General features: G+C 42.3%; 1 protein-coding gene across 4 annotated transcripts in view; it reads right to left on the reverse strand.

The window, feature by feature from the left end:
* Nucleotides 1-17636, reverse strand: part of prkdc (protein kinase, DNA-activated, catalytic subunit) — a 277499-nt gene that overhangs the window by 104937 nt on the left and 154926 nt on the right. For 2 of the 4 annotated variants that reach the window (XM_038809307.1, XM_038809306.1), the window contains exons 56-62: nucleotides 15535-15633; nucleotides 15181-15391; nucleotides 14286-14475; nucleotides 12001-12210; nucleotides 9865-9977; nucleotides 8970-9101; nucleotides 5831-6010 (exon numbers count right to left, since the gene is read on the reverse strand). In XM_038809307.1, coding sequence (XP_038665235.1) covers nucleotides 5831-6010; nucleotides 8970-9101; nucleotides 9865-9977; nucleotides 12001-12210; nucleotides 14286-14475; nucleotides 15181-15391; nucleotides 15535-15633 — 1135 coding nt within the window. Of the gene's footprint in view, nucleotides 1-5830; nucleotides 6011-8969; nucleotides 9102-9864; nucleotides 9981-12000; nucleotides 12211-14285; nucleotides 14476-15180; nucleotides 15392-15534; nucleotides 15634-17636 lie in introns of all 4 variants that reach the window. The other 2 variants (XM_038809305.1, XM_038809304.1) reach the window with 1 other exon arrangement.

Consider the following 17636-nt stretch of genomic DNA (forward strand, 5'->3'; position numbering starts at 1 on the left):
GATTTTCCTTCTTTCTCCCGTCCTTCCTTTTTGTTGGTATAAACCTTTGCTGAGCACTGAAAAATCGATTGGAAGGTTCTCCACTGTTCCACCATAAAGTCTTTGCTCCCAGTCTACCTTAGCTAGTTCTTCTCTCATCCCCTTGTAATCTCCTTTGTTTAAACACAAAACACTAGTATTTGATTTTACTTTCTCACCCTCCATCTGTATTTTAAATTCCACCATATTGTGATCGCTCCTTCCGAGAGGATCCCTAACTATGAGATCATGAATCAATCCTGTCTCATTACACAGGACAAGATCTAGGACCGCTTGTTCCCTCGTAGGTTCCATCACATACTGTTCTAGGAAACTATCGCGGATACATTCTATAAACTCCTCCTCAAAGTTGCCTTGACCGACCTGGTTAAACCAATCGACATGTAGATTAAAATCCCCCATGATAACTGCTGTACCATTTCTACATGCATCAGTTATTTCTTTGTTTATTGCCTGCCCCACCATAACGTTACTATTTGGTGGCTGATAGACTACTCCTATCAGTGACTTTTTCGCCTTACTATTCCTGATTTCCACCCAAATGGATTCAACCTTATCCTCCATAGCACCGATGTCATCCCTTACTATTGCCCGGATCTCATCCTTAAATAACAGAGTAACACCACCTCCCTTACCATCCACTCTGTCCTTCCGAATAGTTTGATACCCTCGGATATTTAACTCCCAGTCGTGACCATCCTTTAACCATGTTTCAGTAATGGCCACTAAATCATAGTCATTTACGATGATTTGTGCCGTCAACTCATTAACTTTATTCCGAATACTACGAGCATTCAGGTAAAGTACACTTATGTTGGTTTTTTTACCTCTGTTTTGAATCTTAACATATCCAGTTTTATTCCTTTTGTTATTACTGGGCCTATTCACTGAGCTCCCCTCAGTCACTGTACCTTGTACTGTCGCCCTTTTAGATTTTTGACTATGTCTTCTATGCCTTGCACTTCCCTTACTTCCTTTTGCTTCTGTCCCTGTTTTACTACCTTCCAACTTCCTGCATCGGTTTCACCAATTATCGATCAAGATTCATGTCTGACAACAACTTGCATTGATACAACTATATTTATACTACATGAAGTATTAGATTACCGTAATTTTCAACTGAAGTAATCCTCCTCATTTACAACAATTTTCTTAACCCATTTAAGTCTCAATCGTATTGCAGTCCCATTGCTTCCCTTGGTCCAAAAACTACTGTTGCAACAAATCCACAATCTTAAACAATTTCTTTACTAACCAAAGCAGGGATTCATTGCCAGATTGGACCGGACAATTTAACTTTTCCTGTCACAGCAAGTCAATGGACCCTTCAATCTGATTGTAAGTCTTGCAGTGCCTAACACTTTATGGTAAGAAGTCTTACAACACCAGATTCAACCTGGTGTTATAAGACGTCTTACTGTGTTCATCCCAGTCCAACGCCGGCATCTCCACATCATGGCTAACATTTAATGGGTAAACCTATGTCAGTGCATACCTGACATGGACAATGTATGTGAGCTGGTATTTTGCATGTGGCCAGGATTATTTAAATAAAGAGATAATTTCAGTGAATGTACTTCAGAATAGTGCTAATGATAAAGGAAATTTGCACGTACAAGTGTCGTACATCAGTATGGTAAAAATTTCATCGGAAACAATTATAATTCCACTTTTCATAGAATTTACAGTGCAGAAGGAGGCCATTCGGCCCATCGATCTGCACTGGCTCTTGGAAAGAGCACCCTACCCAAGGTCAACCCTCCACCCTATCCCCATAACCCAGTAACCCCACCCAACACTAAGGGAAATTTTGGACACTAAGGGCAATTTATCATGGCCAATCCACCTAACCTGCACATCTTTTGGACTGTGGGAGGAAACCGGAGCACCCGGATGAAACCCACGCACACACGGGGAGGATGTGCAGACTCCGCACAGACAGTGACCCAAGCCGGAATCGAACCTGGGACCCTGAAGCTGTGAAGCATTTGTGCTATCCACAATGCTACCGTGCTGTTTGTGCTGTGGTTATGTCAAATAGTTTGAGCAAATTCCATGCCAGTATGATTCATGAAGCTTCAAATATCCAAAATCAAAGCCACCCATTGTCAGCTCTGACCTAAAGGGTGGGAATGATTATTTTCCCGTTGGTCCTTGCGGAGTACGTGCTCCCACGCTTGGGGCGGGGATCTCTATTATCCTTTGTATAAAAGGTCGGCCAGTAAGACACCGACCAGCGCAGGAACCCAGTAGGAATCTACTAGGCAGTGTAAACAAAACTACATTTCTTTATTTTACTTGGTGTGGACACCCCATGTCCTTACTAAACTACCCTAACCCTCACTATCACCCAAACCTATCCTAAACCCCACTATAACCCCCAACCTACCCTAAACCCCGATCGTCCCCAAACTACCCTGAACCCATCACCCCAACCTACCCTAAGCCCCCATCACCCCAACATACCCTAAACTCCACTATTACCCCAACCTACCCTAATCCCCCATACCCCAACCTACCCTAAACCCCCAATCACCTTAACCCACCCTAAACCCCACTATCACGCCCAACCTACCCTAATACCCATACCCCAACCTACCCTAAACCCCCCAATCACCTCAACCACCCTAAACCCCACTATCACCCCCAACCTACCCTCAACCCCGATTATCCCCAAACTACCCTGAACTCCCCATCACCCCAACCTACCCTAAACTCCACAATCATCCCAAATACCTAAACACCCTCCCATCATCCCAATCTACCCTAAACCCCCCACCCCAATCACCCAAACCTACCCTAAACCCTACTATTTGATTAATACCATAAATCAGCCTTTTCTTTATTGCCAATGATCTGGAATACACTGCCACTTGAATCTATTCCCACCTCTCCTTTTTCAGCATCATATAATCATAGAATTTACAGTGCAGGAGGCCATTTGGCCCATCGAGTCTGCACTGGCGCTTGGAAAGAGCACCCTACTTAAGGGCACATCTCCACCCTATCCGCGTAATCCAGCAATACCACCAAACTTTTTGGACACTAAGGGCAATTTATCACGGCCAATCCACCTAACCTGCACATCTTTGGACTGTGGGAGGAAACCGGAGTACCTGGAGAAAACCTATACAGACACGGGGAGAATGTGCAGACTCTGCACAGACAGTGAGCCAAGCCAGGAATCGAATCTTGGACCTTGGAACTATAAAGTGACAGTGCTAACCACTGTGCTACCGTGTTGTCCTTCAATTTAGTTTTGGGCCTGTACAGATTACTGAAAATCCACCACCCAATGTTACAAATAATCTCTGCCAGTGACTATGGTCCTCTTTCTATCATATCCTCCTTCTCTAACAATATTCTCTTCACCTGACCCCACTGTGTTATAGATGTTATAGAGAAATACAGCACAGTACAGGCCCTTCGGCCCACGATGTTGTGCCGAACTTTTGTCCTAGGTTAATCATTGATCATAGAATTTTGGACACTAAGGGCAATTTATCATGGCCAATCCACCTAACCTGCACATCTTTTGGACTGTGGGAGGAAACCGGAGTAACCGGAGGAAACCCACGCACACACAGGGAGGATGTGCAGACTCCACACAGACAGTGACCCAAGCTGAAATTGAACCTGGGACCCTGGAGCTGTGAAGCAATTGTGCTATCCACAATGCTACCGTGCTGCCCTTAGCTGTGTATTGCAGTGTCCTTTCTACATTCTAGGGGAAAGGGGGGTGGATCAAGATCCTTCTCTCTTTATTATTTATGTGACATCCCCTATCCAGAATCATGGAGTCATTTCCACATATGGGGCTGATTTAGCACAGGGCTAAAGAGCTGGCTTTTAAAGCAGACCAAGGCAGGCCAGCAGCACGGTTCAATTCCTGTACCAGCCTCCCCGAACAGGCGCCTTGGGGCTTTTCACAGTAACTTCATTGAAGCCTACTTGTGACAATAAGAGATTTTCACTTTCATATAGGCAATGTTTTCCACTGATGCAAAGCTTGCTGCAACACTCAAGATACCCATCCAACATCAGGACCAGTGATAAACAACAGTTTATTGTTGCCGGAAACAAAGCCTTCTCTTTGGCTCCCATATACCTCTGAACCTGACTGTCAGCAAAGTTGATGAAGGTATGGAATCAGGAAGTGCAAAACTTCAGCATAGAGCTAATACCCCTTTTACCAGATCTGCTCTATCCACAAAAGTGCTTGCCTCTGCCTCTCTCAGGTCTGTGCAAGGCTACACTTCGCCAATGCACAAGGTGGCTAGAATTATAGCCATTGTAGACGGAAGTACAAAATTATAAGCAGAAAACTGATACATTTAGTGAATGAAATCCATTTGCACGGTGTTCCTGAGTGTAGGGAAATGTGAAATCACAATTCTGGATTGAAATGGTTAAAAGCTTGAAACAGAAGAGGTCCAAAGTGTCCTAGAAAGCCCAGATACATTAAAATGACATTAACAGGTACTGGAGATAATTTAAAATGCTAATGGAATGCTGGTTTCTATATTTAAAGGCCTAGCATAAAGGAATCAGAAGTCAGGCTTTCAGCTAATCAAGGCTGTGGTTGACCTGCCCTGGAGTATGGTGATCATTTCTGAGCACAGTAGGAAGGATACATTGGCCAGGGAGGAATTACAGTGCGTAGATTTACCATAATCTCCAGCCTCCAAAGGCTAAATCATGAGAGGAGATTACACAAACTACATGCATTCTATGAAATTTGGAAAATTAAGGGATGATTTTATGGAAATTTTACAGATATTAAGGTGGATAGAGACAAATTATTTTTACTGGTAAGTTTAAGACTGGGCACGGGAGATAGGCTCAAAGTTAGAGCCAGACCCAGGAATAGAATTAGGAAGCACTTTTACACACAAAGGTAGGCAGAAGTTTGGAACACTCTTCTGCTCACAGCAATTGGTGAGACGTCAACTGTGAATTTTACATCGGAGTTTGAAGGGTTTTTAAGGGATTATCGAGCAATGGTGGCTGCACATTTAGATCGCATCATGGTCACAATCATATTGAATGATGTAACAGGTTCAAGGGGCTAAATTATCTATGTTCCTATCAGTTCTCCCACCTAAATCCTCCAATGTTATCCTCTCAAAACTTCATGTTCACCATTCTCCAGTTAGTTAACTTTAGGAGTCTCAGCCTCACTTTCAAACCCGCCTTGGCCCATCCTGTTGCGGCCTTTACATCCTTACTCGAACCCTCCAACCTTACTCCAATACTCCATCCTGCACTTCACCACTGGTGGCTGATCATTCAAACACAGATGCCTGACCTCTGGAACTCCATAACCAGTTCTCTCCACCTTGCTACATCTTCCACAGTTTTTAAAAACCTGAGAACCCTGCAGCACCCCATCCTAGCCTCGTCCATTTTCCTTCCCACCCCATCTATTGTTTTTTCTTACTAAATCTAAAACAGTATGAAGAATCTGATTTAGCTTAAGCACCATAGAAAAGCAAAAACACGGAAACTGATACAGCCTAATGAGTTAATTACAGAAACAAGGCACGCCATGAAGATCAACCAGCTATGCAACCAATTTGGAAATACAGCTTATAATTCTATATTATTGTCATAGTCATTTTTAAGAAGCTTTATAAATTTAAGAGCTTTCAAACGTTTGACAGCAGAGTATCAATAAAGATTCATAATAATTAGTTTGAATCGCAGCAGTTTATACCCTCCCACACAGATCTCAAAATTGTAATCAGTAAATTAATAAACAATAATTGTATTAAGCAGCAATCTTCCTTACCTGAATGCAGGTTACAAATGGCGGGAAACACAAAATTGTACTTTTAAGTAAACAATTAAAATGTTCCATGAGCGCTTTTCCAATGCCACTCATTTCAGCAGCTGTTTTTGATTTTTTCACTTCTCCCAGTATTCCAGAAAACAGGGAAGTGAAAAGTTGTTTAGCAAGTAAATGGTCTTTCTGCAAAACAATGACAGATCTCTCTTTTTATTAATGCCACAAGTAGGCTTACATTAACACTGCAATTAAGTATTTTCTGTGGCTACCTCCTGAAAATGTATCCTCCAACCAGACTTAGCCAAGTGCTGATGGTGCAGGGGAGGCAGTGGCCTGGTGACATTATCACTGGACCAATAACGCAGAGACTCAGGGTAAAAGCTCTGGGGACCTGTGTTTGAATCCCCCCCAAGGCAGAGGTTGACATTTGAATACAATAAAAATCAGAAATTAAAAGCCTAAAGGTGACCATGAAACCATTGTTGATTGTGATAGAAGCACATCTGGTTCACTAATGTCCTTTAGGGAAGGAAATCTGTCGTCCTCACTGGTATGACCTACATGTGACTCCAGATCCACAGCCTTAAACGCCTTCAGGGATGGGCAATAAAATGCTGGCCCACATCCCCATGAACAAATTTTAAAAAAGAACGGTCGGAACAGAATTGCTTAATTGGAAATTTGAGGGGGTTAGGGGGGATGAAAATCTAATTTGGCTGGGGGAATGGGATATGGAGTGGAGGTAGAGATGGGGTGATGCATAGCCAAATATAGAAGAATAACCAAGTCAGTATGGAAGGTAGAGTGATTATGGACAAGTCAAAGCACAAAGGAGTAGTATGGCAAGGCTGGATGGCATTTATTTTAATGCAAGGAGTCTTGCGAGCAAGACAGATGAGTTAAGGATGTTAATTAATACATGGGAAAATTGGATTATTGCCATCACAGAGACATGGTTGAGGGAGGGACAGGACTGGCAGTTCAATATTCCACGGTAAAGAATCTTCAGGTGAGACAATGCGGGTGGGGGTGAAGGTGGCTTAAAAGGATATAAATCCATAGGTCCAGATGAGATGAACCACAAGCCACTGTGGGAGGCAAGGAAAGAGATTGCAGAGGCTCTGACAATAACTTCTCAAATCTTCTCTGGCCACAGGAGAGGTGTCAGAGGACTGGAGGGCAACTAATATGATACCATTATTCAAGAAGGCTGTTGAGAAAAACCAAGTAATTACAGGCCAGTGAGTCTAACATCAGAGGTAGAGAAACAATTGGAAAATATTTTGAGAGACAGAATTACTCTGCACTTGGGGACACACATGGGGCTGGTTTAGCAGTGAGCTAAACAGCTGGCTTGTAATGCAGAACAAGGCAGCAGCACGGGTTAATTCCGTATTGGCCTCCCTAAACAGGCGCCGGAATGTGGCGACTAAGGGCTTTTCACAGTAACTTCATTGAAGCCTACTTGTGACAATAAGTGATTATTATAACAAGGATTAATCTCAGATAGTCAGGATGGCTTTCTCAAAGGGAGATCACATCATACAAATTTGATTGAATCTTTCAAGGAACTGACTAGAGGTGTAGATGAGGGTAGTGCAGTTGATGTAGTCTACATGGATTTCAGTAAGGCTTTTGACGAGGTCTTGCTTGGGAAACTGGTCACGAATAAGAGCCTATGGGATCCAGGCTTAGTGTCAGGAGGCACAGGGTGATGGGTGATGGTTGTTTTTGTGACTGAAAGCCTGTGCCGAGTGGTGTTCTCAGGGATTGGTGTTTATTCCCTTGCTGTTTGTAGCCTACAACACTGATCTGGATGTAAATGAAGGAGGTATGATCAGTAAGTTCGCAGACGGCACAAAAATTGGTGGTGTGGTAAATAGAGGAAAGCCTTAGCTTACAGGATGATATAGACGGGCTACTTAGATAGGTAGACCAGTGGCAATTGGAATTTAACCCTGAAAAGTGTGAGGTAACGTATTTAATAATAATAATCTTTATTAGTGTCACAAGTAGGCTCACATTAACACTGCAATGATGTTACTGTGAAAATCACCTAGTTGCCACACTCCGGCGCTTGTTCAGGTACACTGAGGGAGAATTCAGAATGTCCAAATCACCTAACAGCAAGTCTTTCAGAACTCATCGCACTGCTGCTGATAAAAAGGGAGAGGGGGGAAATTACTGGAAAAACCTGAAGGCCAGTATAAATCACAATTTAGATATACCTGGATTAAGCAAGGGCAGTCAGCATTGATCTCAAGGAAGGTCACATCTGACTAACTTGACTGAATTTTTTAAAGAGCATTGATGAGACTGGAGCGTTTAATATAGTCTACATGGATTTTAGCAAAATCCCACATTACAGACTAGCCAGAAAATTAAGAGTCCAAGGGCAATTTGGATCCAAAATTAGCTCAGTGGTAGGAAGCAAAAATAAGCAGTTGACTGGCGTCCTCGTCAGCTGGAGCGTTTCAGCTATCAAGAGATTTGATAGGCTGAGGTTGTTGTCCTTGGAGCAGAGAAGGTACACAATTGATGGCCCAAATGGACTCCTTCAGCTGTAAGAATCTCAGGCTGAATCACTCTCCAACAAGACATAGCAAAGTGCTGCTACAAGATTTTGAAAAGGTCATTTACATTGAGCCTTCTCCACTCCAAACCGGTCGCGGCTGCTCAGAAGGCTGGGTCTGATTGATCTTATTTTGCGAGTGTGGACAAACCTAAAGAACAGTTCACCTTTATAATCCTTTATTTCCTCTAGTTGTGCAACCTTCACCATTCTGCCAGCTATTTACCACTACTTTTTTAACCATTAATAAAACTCATATAATATCTAGCCTGCAGTTATTGAAAAGGCTTTGTACTACAGCTAACTTAACATTTTTCACGCAAATTATCCTGAAGACAAAAAGCTTTCACAAGCAATTTATCTATCATTTCAATTTCAGGTGTATGCAGTGGGAGTAAATATCAAATATTCTATAAATCCAAAAAAGTCTTTGCAAAGTTAATATACATATTGAAAATTAATGGTAAAGATATGGAAAAATAAATTTACCAAAAGAAAATCACCAAATACTGGTCAGCTAAAAGAGACCGCTTGAGACAAGGCTAAAATTGCTCGATTTTATTTACAGACCTGAGCTAGAGCCTGCAATGGGGCAATTAAACTACTGAATTTGATCTGAATGTCAGGCAGATCTCCAACACGATAACATCTGTACAGAGTAACCTGTGCATCACGTTTCATCTTCTGTTCAGTTTTCTTTTCCTGGAAAAATGTTGAATAATGTTTAATGAAATTAGCCAGTTGGTTTGTCATACCAGATTAACTGTCAATGGTCAAACTTTATTTTTAACCAGTACAAAGGCAAAAAAGTACATTCGAATAACATCCTAATGAGTAAGTGGTGTCTTTCAAGTGAAGCAAAGACTAAAATAATGATCATTCATGACTAATTAGAAGCCCTTACACATCAAAAATGGCAATGTCCTCACTGCCCCCCCCCCCCCCCCCCCCCCGGCAAATGTTTTTAAAAAGTTAGAAGAGATTTATATCTGGATTTGAGGGAATCAAGCTACATGGGAAAACAACAAGTACTGCACGCTGATATTTTACAACCCATTCTTCAAACAAAACTAGATTCAGACCATGGTCTATAATTTCAATAGTTATGCTGGCTTAATGAGCTATTGTAGAATTTCTGTAGGTGTAGTTCAAAATCAACTTCCCCTACTTTGTTTATTATTTGTTTTAAAATAATACACAATACTCATAACACATTTTTGTGATAAACAGATCTTGTTCTGCCATATTGAAGTACATCAAATGTTTGCTGCACTATAATATATTGGATTGTTTTAATTAACGATATGTTTACATCAAAAGATTAAGTATTTCAATTTCAAAGTTCATTCTGTGAACCTGCAGACACTGAGGGGACAACACTTTTTGGTAACAAAATACCTCGGGGTGACAAATTTTTAAATGCTATTTCAGCTGTAGCACTTTTAAAGATGTTAAACTGAATTACCTTTGCCAGATGCTTTTCCCGAATGTTCCTTCTGGCAAAGATTAGGCTCTCTTTCTCTCGATCTTTGAGAAACCTTCGCCTCAGGCGTAGGATGTCTGCCCTCTGGTCCGCTACTGCTGTAATGCATTAAAAGAGGAGCTTATCACCCATGGCATTGCTCAGAATCAAAAAATCATATTTGTCTTCTTGACACTTCTCTGCTTTGCTCACTCCCTAATTTTTTGTGTCCTTGTATCATTCTATTGGTGTTGTACTCCTTTTCTTTCCTGCTATAGAAACAGCCCCTCGGGCTTGTTTTGCCATTCAATGGATCATGACTGATCTCTATCTTAATTCCATCCACCTCCCTTGTCTCTATATTCTTTCTTACCCCCGTCTAAAACTATATCATCTCAGACTTAAAATGAATTGAGCTACTGCATTTTGTGGGTAAGGGTTCTACACTTCTATCATACGCTGCAAGAAAAAGTGTTTCCTAACTTCTCTCACTAATGTCCATATTCTGAATTTAACTTTGACACCGTCACCAGCAGAAAAAGATTTCTCTCAACTACCCTATTAATTTATTTCAAAATCTATAAAACGTTCAATCCAATCAGCTCTTAACTTTCTAGATTAGTTTATATAGATGACCATTGCACATGGTCTTTGTGGAAATAAGTTTCAGCATCACATGTGCCAGTCTTCAGCGAATGTGATACAAGAAAAGGGTGAGCACACAGGATGTAAACACAATGAGCCCTGATAACACCCCAGCTGACTTGCATTCCAGAACTTGCCACACCCTTAGCCAAGCTGTTCCAATACAACAAAAGACTGGAACCTACTCAACCATGTGGGAAATTGCTCAGGTACAGCCTTCCTGCCCATCAGTCTTTAATCATCAGCAAAGTGATGAAACATGCTTTTGACAGGGCTATCAAGCAGTAGTTACTAATAACTTGCTCACCGATGTCTTCCATAATTTTCCATCAGTTTCCTCTTCTTTCTGCAGTTTAATTGATCAAAAGTTGTACCAAAAAAAGTCTAAAGGCTAAGGCAGGCAGCTAAGTGTATTTGTATAAGGTAGATCTGGGCCAGGCAGGGTGAAATTAACCAATAAGTCAGAAAACTAGAGAGTTGGAGTCTTATCCAGGAGAGATCTTGGGAAAGAAAGTCTTATACAGCAGGCTGCATAGCCTTCTAGTTGATGTCATGGTGGATCAATAATTATGGTATGGGGCTGAAGGTCACGTGAATGAGATGGAAGGAAAATTATGGAAGACAAATTGAGAAGTACAGACAATACATGAAAACGTAGATGTAAATTAAGTGATGTACCTGGAAGAGTAAATCTACAAAATGATGATTGAGTGGGCAAAACGATGGCATATTGATTTCAGTGCAACTAAGTTAGGTCAACAATTTTGGACCAAAGAAAGGATTGATCCGAGTATTATTTAAATGGTGAAAAGCTTAGAACAGTGAAATTGAAAAAAATTAGAGGTTAATGTGCACAGATCCCTAAAATGTGGTAGCCAGGTACAAAACATAATTGAAAGGACCCATGGTATATGGAGTCCAATGGTGAATGAGGGAGAAAACTGATACTCAAAGTTAAGCAGAAGTTAAAAGTGAGGGTGTTTTGTATGAAGCCTAAGTAGATTGGAGACGGTCCAGGCCAAGGACCATGGGTGAAAGGGAAGGGGTTCCTCCATTCAGTGCTTTCCCATGGGTGAGATATGCAACTACATCACAGAATATCATACTGGTTCGGGGCTGGTTTAGCACAGTGGGCTAAACAGCTGGCTTGTAATGCTGAACAAGGCCAGCAGCGTAGGTTCAATTCCCGTACCGGCCTCCCCGAACAGGCGACAGAATGTGGCGGCTCGGGGCTGTTCAAAGGAACTTCATTGAAGCCTGCTTGTGAGAATAAGTGATTATTATTATTAGTACTGTAAAATGAAGAAATAAGTTTATAAATTTAATGATTCATGGATAACTTAGAGGCAAAATAAAACTGATTTATTCTGAAGTAGTGTCCTCTTATTAACAATTGGATATAGCGTGTGGGGAACTTTGAAGTGCTAATTTCAGTAATTTATTTAGAGTGTTTATTCAAAATACAATAATAATACTAAATGTCTTTGATGATACCTTTTGTTTTACTGTCAACTTCATCTCCTGGCACAGCAAGTCTCCTTTTGCCAAATTCTGGACCAACAGGCTTCATTGCTGCTCTCTGTTGCCTCTCACTCTGTTTAGAATACACAAGTAACGAAGAGGATACGGATTCTGAGGACGGGAGGGTGTATTCCGCAAAGGTGTCCAAACTATTCCCTGTTAACCAATTAAAGTTCCGTGCACCTAGACAGAGACATCAAGTATAAACAAAAGGATAATACTCACTTCCCACATTTGGAATATATTTTGTCAGACAAATCTAGGCATTTCTCAGTCTTCCACTATCAGAAATGTAAGCATACAAGAAACAGGAGCAAGAGTGTGGTATTTGACCTGGTGAGCCTGCTCCGCCATTCAATTAGATCAAGGCTGAATTTCTTACTCAGCTACACTCTCCAGCTCTGTCCCATAATCCTTTAATTCCCAAAGTACACAAAAATCTACCGATCCCTTTTTAAAATATACTCAGCACCTGAAAATCCTCCACAGTTCCTGGGACAGGGAATTCCAAAGGCACACAACCCTTTGAGTGAAGAAATTTCTCATCATCTCAGTCCCAAATGGCTGGCCATTTGTTCTGAAACTGTGGGCCTAGTTCTATATTCCTTAGCCAAGGGAAATGTCCCAACATCTGACTTATGAAGTCCTTTCATAATTTTTTATGGCTCAAATAGATCACCTCTCACTCTTCTAAATTCTAGAGAATATAGACCTATGCTACTCTATTCAAATTCTTCACATAGGGGGCGGGATTCTCCCCTACCCGGCGGGACGGGGGGTCCCGGCGTAGGGGAGTGGCGCCAACCACACCGGGGTCGGGTCTACCCAATGGTGCAATATTCTCCGCACCTTTAGAGGCTAGCCCCATGCCGGCAGTGGGGCTGGCCGAAAGGCTTTCGCCGGTTTGCGCATGCGCCGGCAGTGACGTCAGAGGCCAGCTGCCGCTGACGTCACCACCGGTACATGCGCGATGTGGGTTTCTCTTCCGCTTCCGCCATGGCGGAGGCCGTGGCGGCGGCGGAGGAGAAAGAGTGCCCCCAGGGCACTGGCCCACACCCTGATCGGAGGACCCCGATCGCGGGCCTGGCCACTGTGGGGGCACCCCCCCGGGGTCCGATCACCCCGAGCCCCCCCCAGGACCCCGGGGGCCCGGTCGCGCCGCCGATCCCGCCGCCACCAGAGTTGGTTCAAACCTCGGCGGCGGGAGAGGCCTCCCAGCGGCGGGACTTCGGCCCATCGCGGGCCGGAGAATCGCCGCAGGGGCCTCGCTGATCGGAGTGGCGTGATTCCCGCCCCCGCCACTTGCCGGGTGGCAGAGATTCTCTGCCACAGCGGGGGCGGGATTTTCGGCGGCCCCAGGCGATTCTCCGACCCTGCTGGGGGTCGGAGAATTTCGCCCAGGATACTCCCCTAATCCGAGGAATCTATCCAATAAACCTTCACTGAACTCCCTTCAAGGCAATAATATAAATGCAAATTACTGCGGATGCTAGAATCTGAAACAAAAACAGAAAATATTGGACAATGGTAGCAGGTCCGATAGCATCTGTGGAGAGAGAAGAGAGCTAGCATTTTGAGTCTGGGTGGTTCTTTGTTGAAGAGTTACCCAGACTCGAAGCACTAGCACCCGTCTCTCTCCACATATGCTGTCAGACCTGCTGAGATTTTCCAGTATATTCTGCTTTCCCTTCAAGGTATCCTTCGGTAAGAACCTCAGATAGCATCCTACATTCAACCATTTTCTTTAGAGTCTGTTGGGTCAAATTCAAATGTAACTCATCAAGTTCAAAAGGCATTCAGATTTGAATTTTACTAACAATACAACAGTCAATTGCACCACCATGGTCACAGGTTTTAGGCATAATGATATTCTGGCAAGGTGGGAAATTATTGCCTATTCCCTGAGGTGGTGAGTGGTGAACCAACGGAGTAGCTTCCTTGGTGACTTTGGAGGACAGCCAAGAGTCAACCATGTTGGTGGGAGACTGGAATCACATGTAGGTCAGACCAGAGAAGGTTTTCCTTCACTGTCATTTAGAACATTAATGGACAAATTAGGTTTTAACGACAATCTGAAAGTTGCATGTTCACTTTTACTGATGCTACCTTTTTATTTCCAGACACTTTTTTTAAAACCAAATTCAAATTCTCAAACTGGTGAGATTTGAAGTTGCTTTCCTTGGAGTATTAGTCCAGTAGTATAACCATTTCCCAAAAAAGTGCCACCACGAAGTAGAATGCAAACGAGTTACACTTACCAGGATTCTGAGTTGGTGTAAACTCATAATGAGTTTGGGTGGCCCTAATTTGCCCACCCACTGACCTTTGACCTGTAGCCGATGCATCTTGTGTTGGGTTTCTAATACTGCCTGGCGTAGCCTGAGTTTCCACAAACAACGGAGTAAGAATTCTACTGCGTTGATGCCAACTTGAATCAATGTTGTAATCCTAAATAAAAAGTACAGATTGTAGAACAATGAGCGATATGTGATAACTAACATTTTGCAAAATGAGTTAAAAATTAAACTTGAACTCCGTTATCTATGGCACTGTAGCACTGATTATTTTAAATCTTTAAAAAAAAAGGCAAAAGCTGTAGGAGCAAACTTACATCTATATACACACATATCAACACAATGGGAACAGCTGCAGAACATTCTGTAGCATGCAACAATAAAGTGGATTAACTAATCATAGCAGATTTTTTAATAAGCTTCAGGAAGATGTGCAACTAGTCCTCTAGAGTTCCTTTGGCTAAATAGGATGTTTTGTAAGGTAACAATAAGAAGAAACATAAATACAAGTTGAACCTGAACCTAGTAAATCAGGTAGGAGTTGCGAGATGAAAAATATAAATTATTTTTAATCATAAAAAACGTGAACGGGTTGATTAGCAATAAGCAAATGAAAATGGAGGGTAATAAATCTGGCCTTACCAGCATCACTCATATACCAAATAAACTAAAAGAAATAGGCATTTTTATTCTAATCAGAGTTTATAAAATGGGTGAACTCTGAAGTCTGCATTTTTGTTTTAATAGTAGTAATGACGCAATTGTAGTCTTCAAAAAAATTAATTACATTACATCTTGAATGTAGAAACATATACATGAAAAATTAATCTGACATAACAAACTATTTTCTCGTATTTACTTGAAATTTGCATTCAGACAGGGGATATTCAAACATCTCACGGCAGTAGTCAGGGCTGTGACTTGTCATTTCCAGTAGCACGTTAGTGGCTATGCTGAGATACTGGGTCTCTATCTTGTTGCAATACAAAGATCCAAGAATGGCCATTATTCTGTCCAAGGTGCCAGTTGGAAGTCTGTTTTCATGACTCCAGAAGTTTCTGACATACAATCTGACAAGAAAGCACATCAAAAAGATTTTAAATTCATAATTCAAAAGTAATCAATATCAACTGACAAGAGTCCACAGGAACTGAATATTTATGAATGATCCAATACTTGGCAATGTTTAACAAGTAAGTGATTAGTTACGTACTGGAGCGCAGGATTTTCATCAGTTAGTCCCTGAAGTAATGCATCTGTTGCTGACATGTATATTTCTTTTGATTCAAGGTCGGGTTGATTTTCAGGGTCTCTGCAGAGAGAGAGAGGAGATATACCTCATTCATTTCCAAATGCATTAATAAATGGAACATTTTTCTCCTGCTGACTTTCTGTAGAGTAAACTTGGGAACGAACTTCCATACTTAATAACTGCATTTTCATTCACACTTTCGAATATACGCAGTTTGAATTGATCCATTTATTTGTTTGGTCTGAAGAAATCTAACAGATATAATAATAATAATAGCTTATTGTCACAAGTAGGCTTCAATGAAGTTACTGTGAAAAGCCCCAGTCGCCACATTCCGGCACCCGTTCAGGGAGGCCGGTACGGGAATTCAACCCGCGCTGCTGACATTGTTCTGCATTACAAGTCAGCTATTTAGCCCACTGTGCTAAACCTGCCCCTACTATAGTAGATATACGCAATACTATACCAGATATAGTCTAGTTTTGGTTTACAGGGCAATAAACAAAGATGAGAAGTGGTCATAAAACACATCAAACGTGTCTATTTTATACTCTAACATACCCAACCCATGCATCCAATGTCACTTTAAAAGATTTTGTTTTGAATCTACTTTTCATTAATTGAAGTCGAAACGATGGTCATTCTGGGCCTGAATACAGTGAAATACCATTCTGGGTTCAGGGGTCAAAGTATTTATTCACCATTTAATACTTCTTAGGGAATGATGGGGTCTTCATTTAACCTTCTCCCTCAGACTGAAACACCTTGAGCTTCTCTAATCATTCCTGATAGCTCACTCAATGCCTTTACACTTGGATTAATCCTTGTTAGCATTCTCTGCACCTTTCCCCTGCATGTCTCCACTGGTGACCCAGAACATGGCTGGCTTTATAAAGTGTCAGAGTGTCTGCACGCTTACTGTTCTGCCGATGCACCTTATCATTCTGAAATTAAAAACAGGAAATACAGCAGGTCAGACAGCATTGGTGGACACAGAAACAGAATTAACAGTGGGATTTTCCGGTTTTCTTTCCAAAGCATTGGCGCAGGCGAGAGAAGCGGTGTGACGTTGCACTGACAGCTTTTCCCACCACATTTTTAAAGACTGCAAAAAGAATATGCTGCAGGCTTGGCTCACATCACCACACTGGCAGGGCAATGCCAGAAACCGGGAATCCCGAGGTCAGGGCGGCTTTTTTAAAGGGCGCCCCGATCCCAAATATAAAAAAGAAACCCACACCATGTACAAGAGAACCCTCCAATGGATCTTCCCAGAGAGCCCGACCCCTGACACTGACCCCTGGCACTGCCAGAATACCAGGAGCAGTACCCCCCCCCCCCCCCCCCCCCCCCAAACTCTTCCAGGGCTATACATACCTGTGCGCCTCTGTCGGGTTCCCTTCAACTGCATCAAGTTTGTGAAAAGCAGTTGTAAACCTTGCTGACAGGGGAATTGCAAATGTGGGGGAATGCTAAGGCAGGGAAGTCCGCTATTCAATTTAAAATGTAGGGAGAGAAGGTGGCGCAGTGGTTAGCATTGCTGCCTCACGGCGCCGAGGACCCAGTTTGATCCCGGCTCTGGGTCACTGTCCGTGTGGAGTTTGTACATTCTCCCAATGGTTGTGTGGGTTTCGCCCCCACAACCCAAGGATGTGCAGGGTAGGTGGATTGGTCATGCTCAATTGCCCCTTAATTGGAAAAAATGAATTGGGTACTCTAAATTAAAATTTTTAAATAAATAAATAAAATGTAGGGAGATGAGGTTCCTGCCCATTAAGTCACCAGCGAGGGCAGGGAAAATCAAAAAGCAAGATCTTGCTAGCATGTTTCCTGATTCTTGCGATATTTTGGACCCACGTCGCCATCTGTGCTCACAGTGAACAGTGTGCAAATGTTTATGGTAAATGATGTGTCATCAGAACAGTTCCAATGGGAGATCATTGACCAGAAATGTTAACTCTGTTTCTCTCAGGGGCAGTGCGGTGATGCTTACAGATGCTGCCAGACCTGTTGAGATTTTCCAGCATTTTCTCTTTTGGATGCAGTGGTTAGCACTGCTGCTT

The sequence above is a fragment of the Scyliorhinus canicula genome, chromosome 10 (assembly GCF_902713615.1).
Source record: "Scyliorhinus canicula chromosome 10, sScyCan1.1, whole genome shotgun sequence".
Lineage (NCBI taxonomy): Eukaryota > Metazoa > Chordata > Chondrichthyes > Carcharhiniformes > Scyliorhinidae > Scyliorhinus > Scyliorhinus canicula.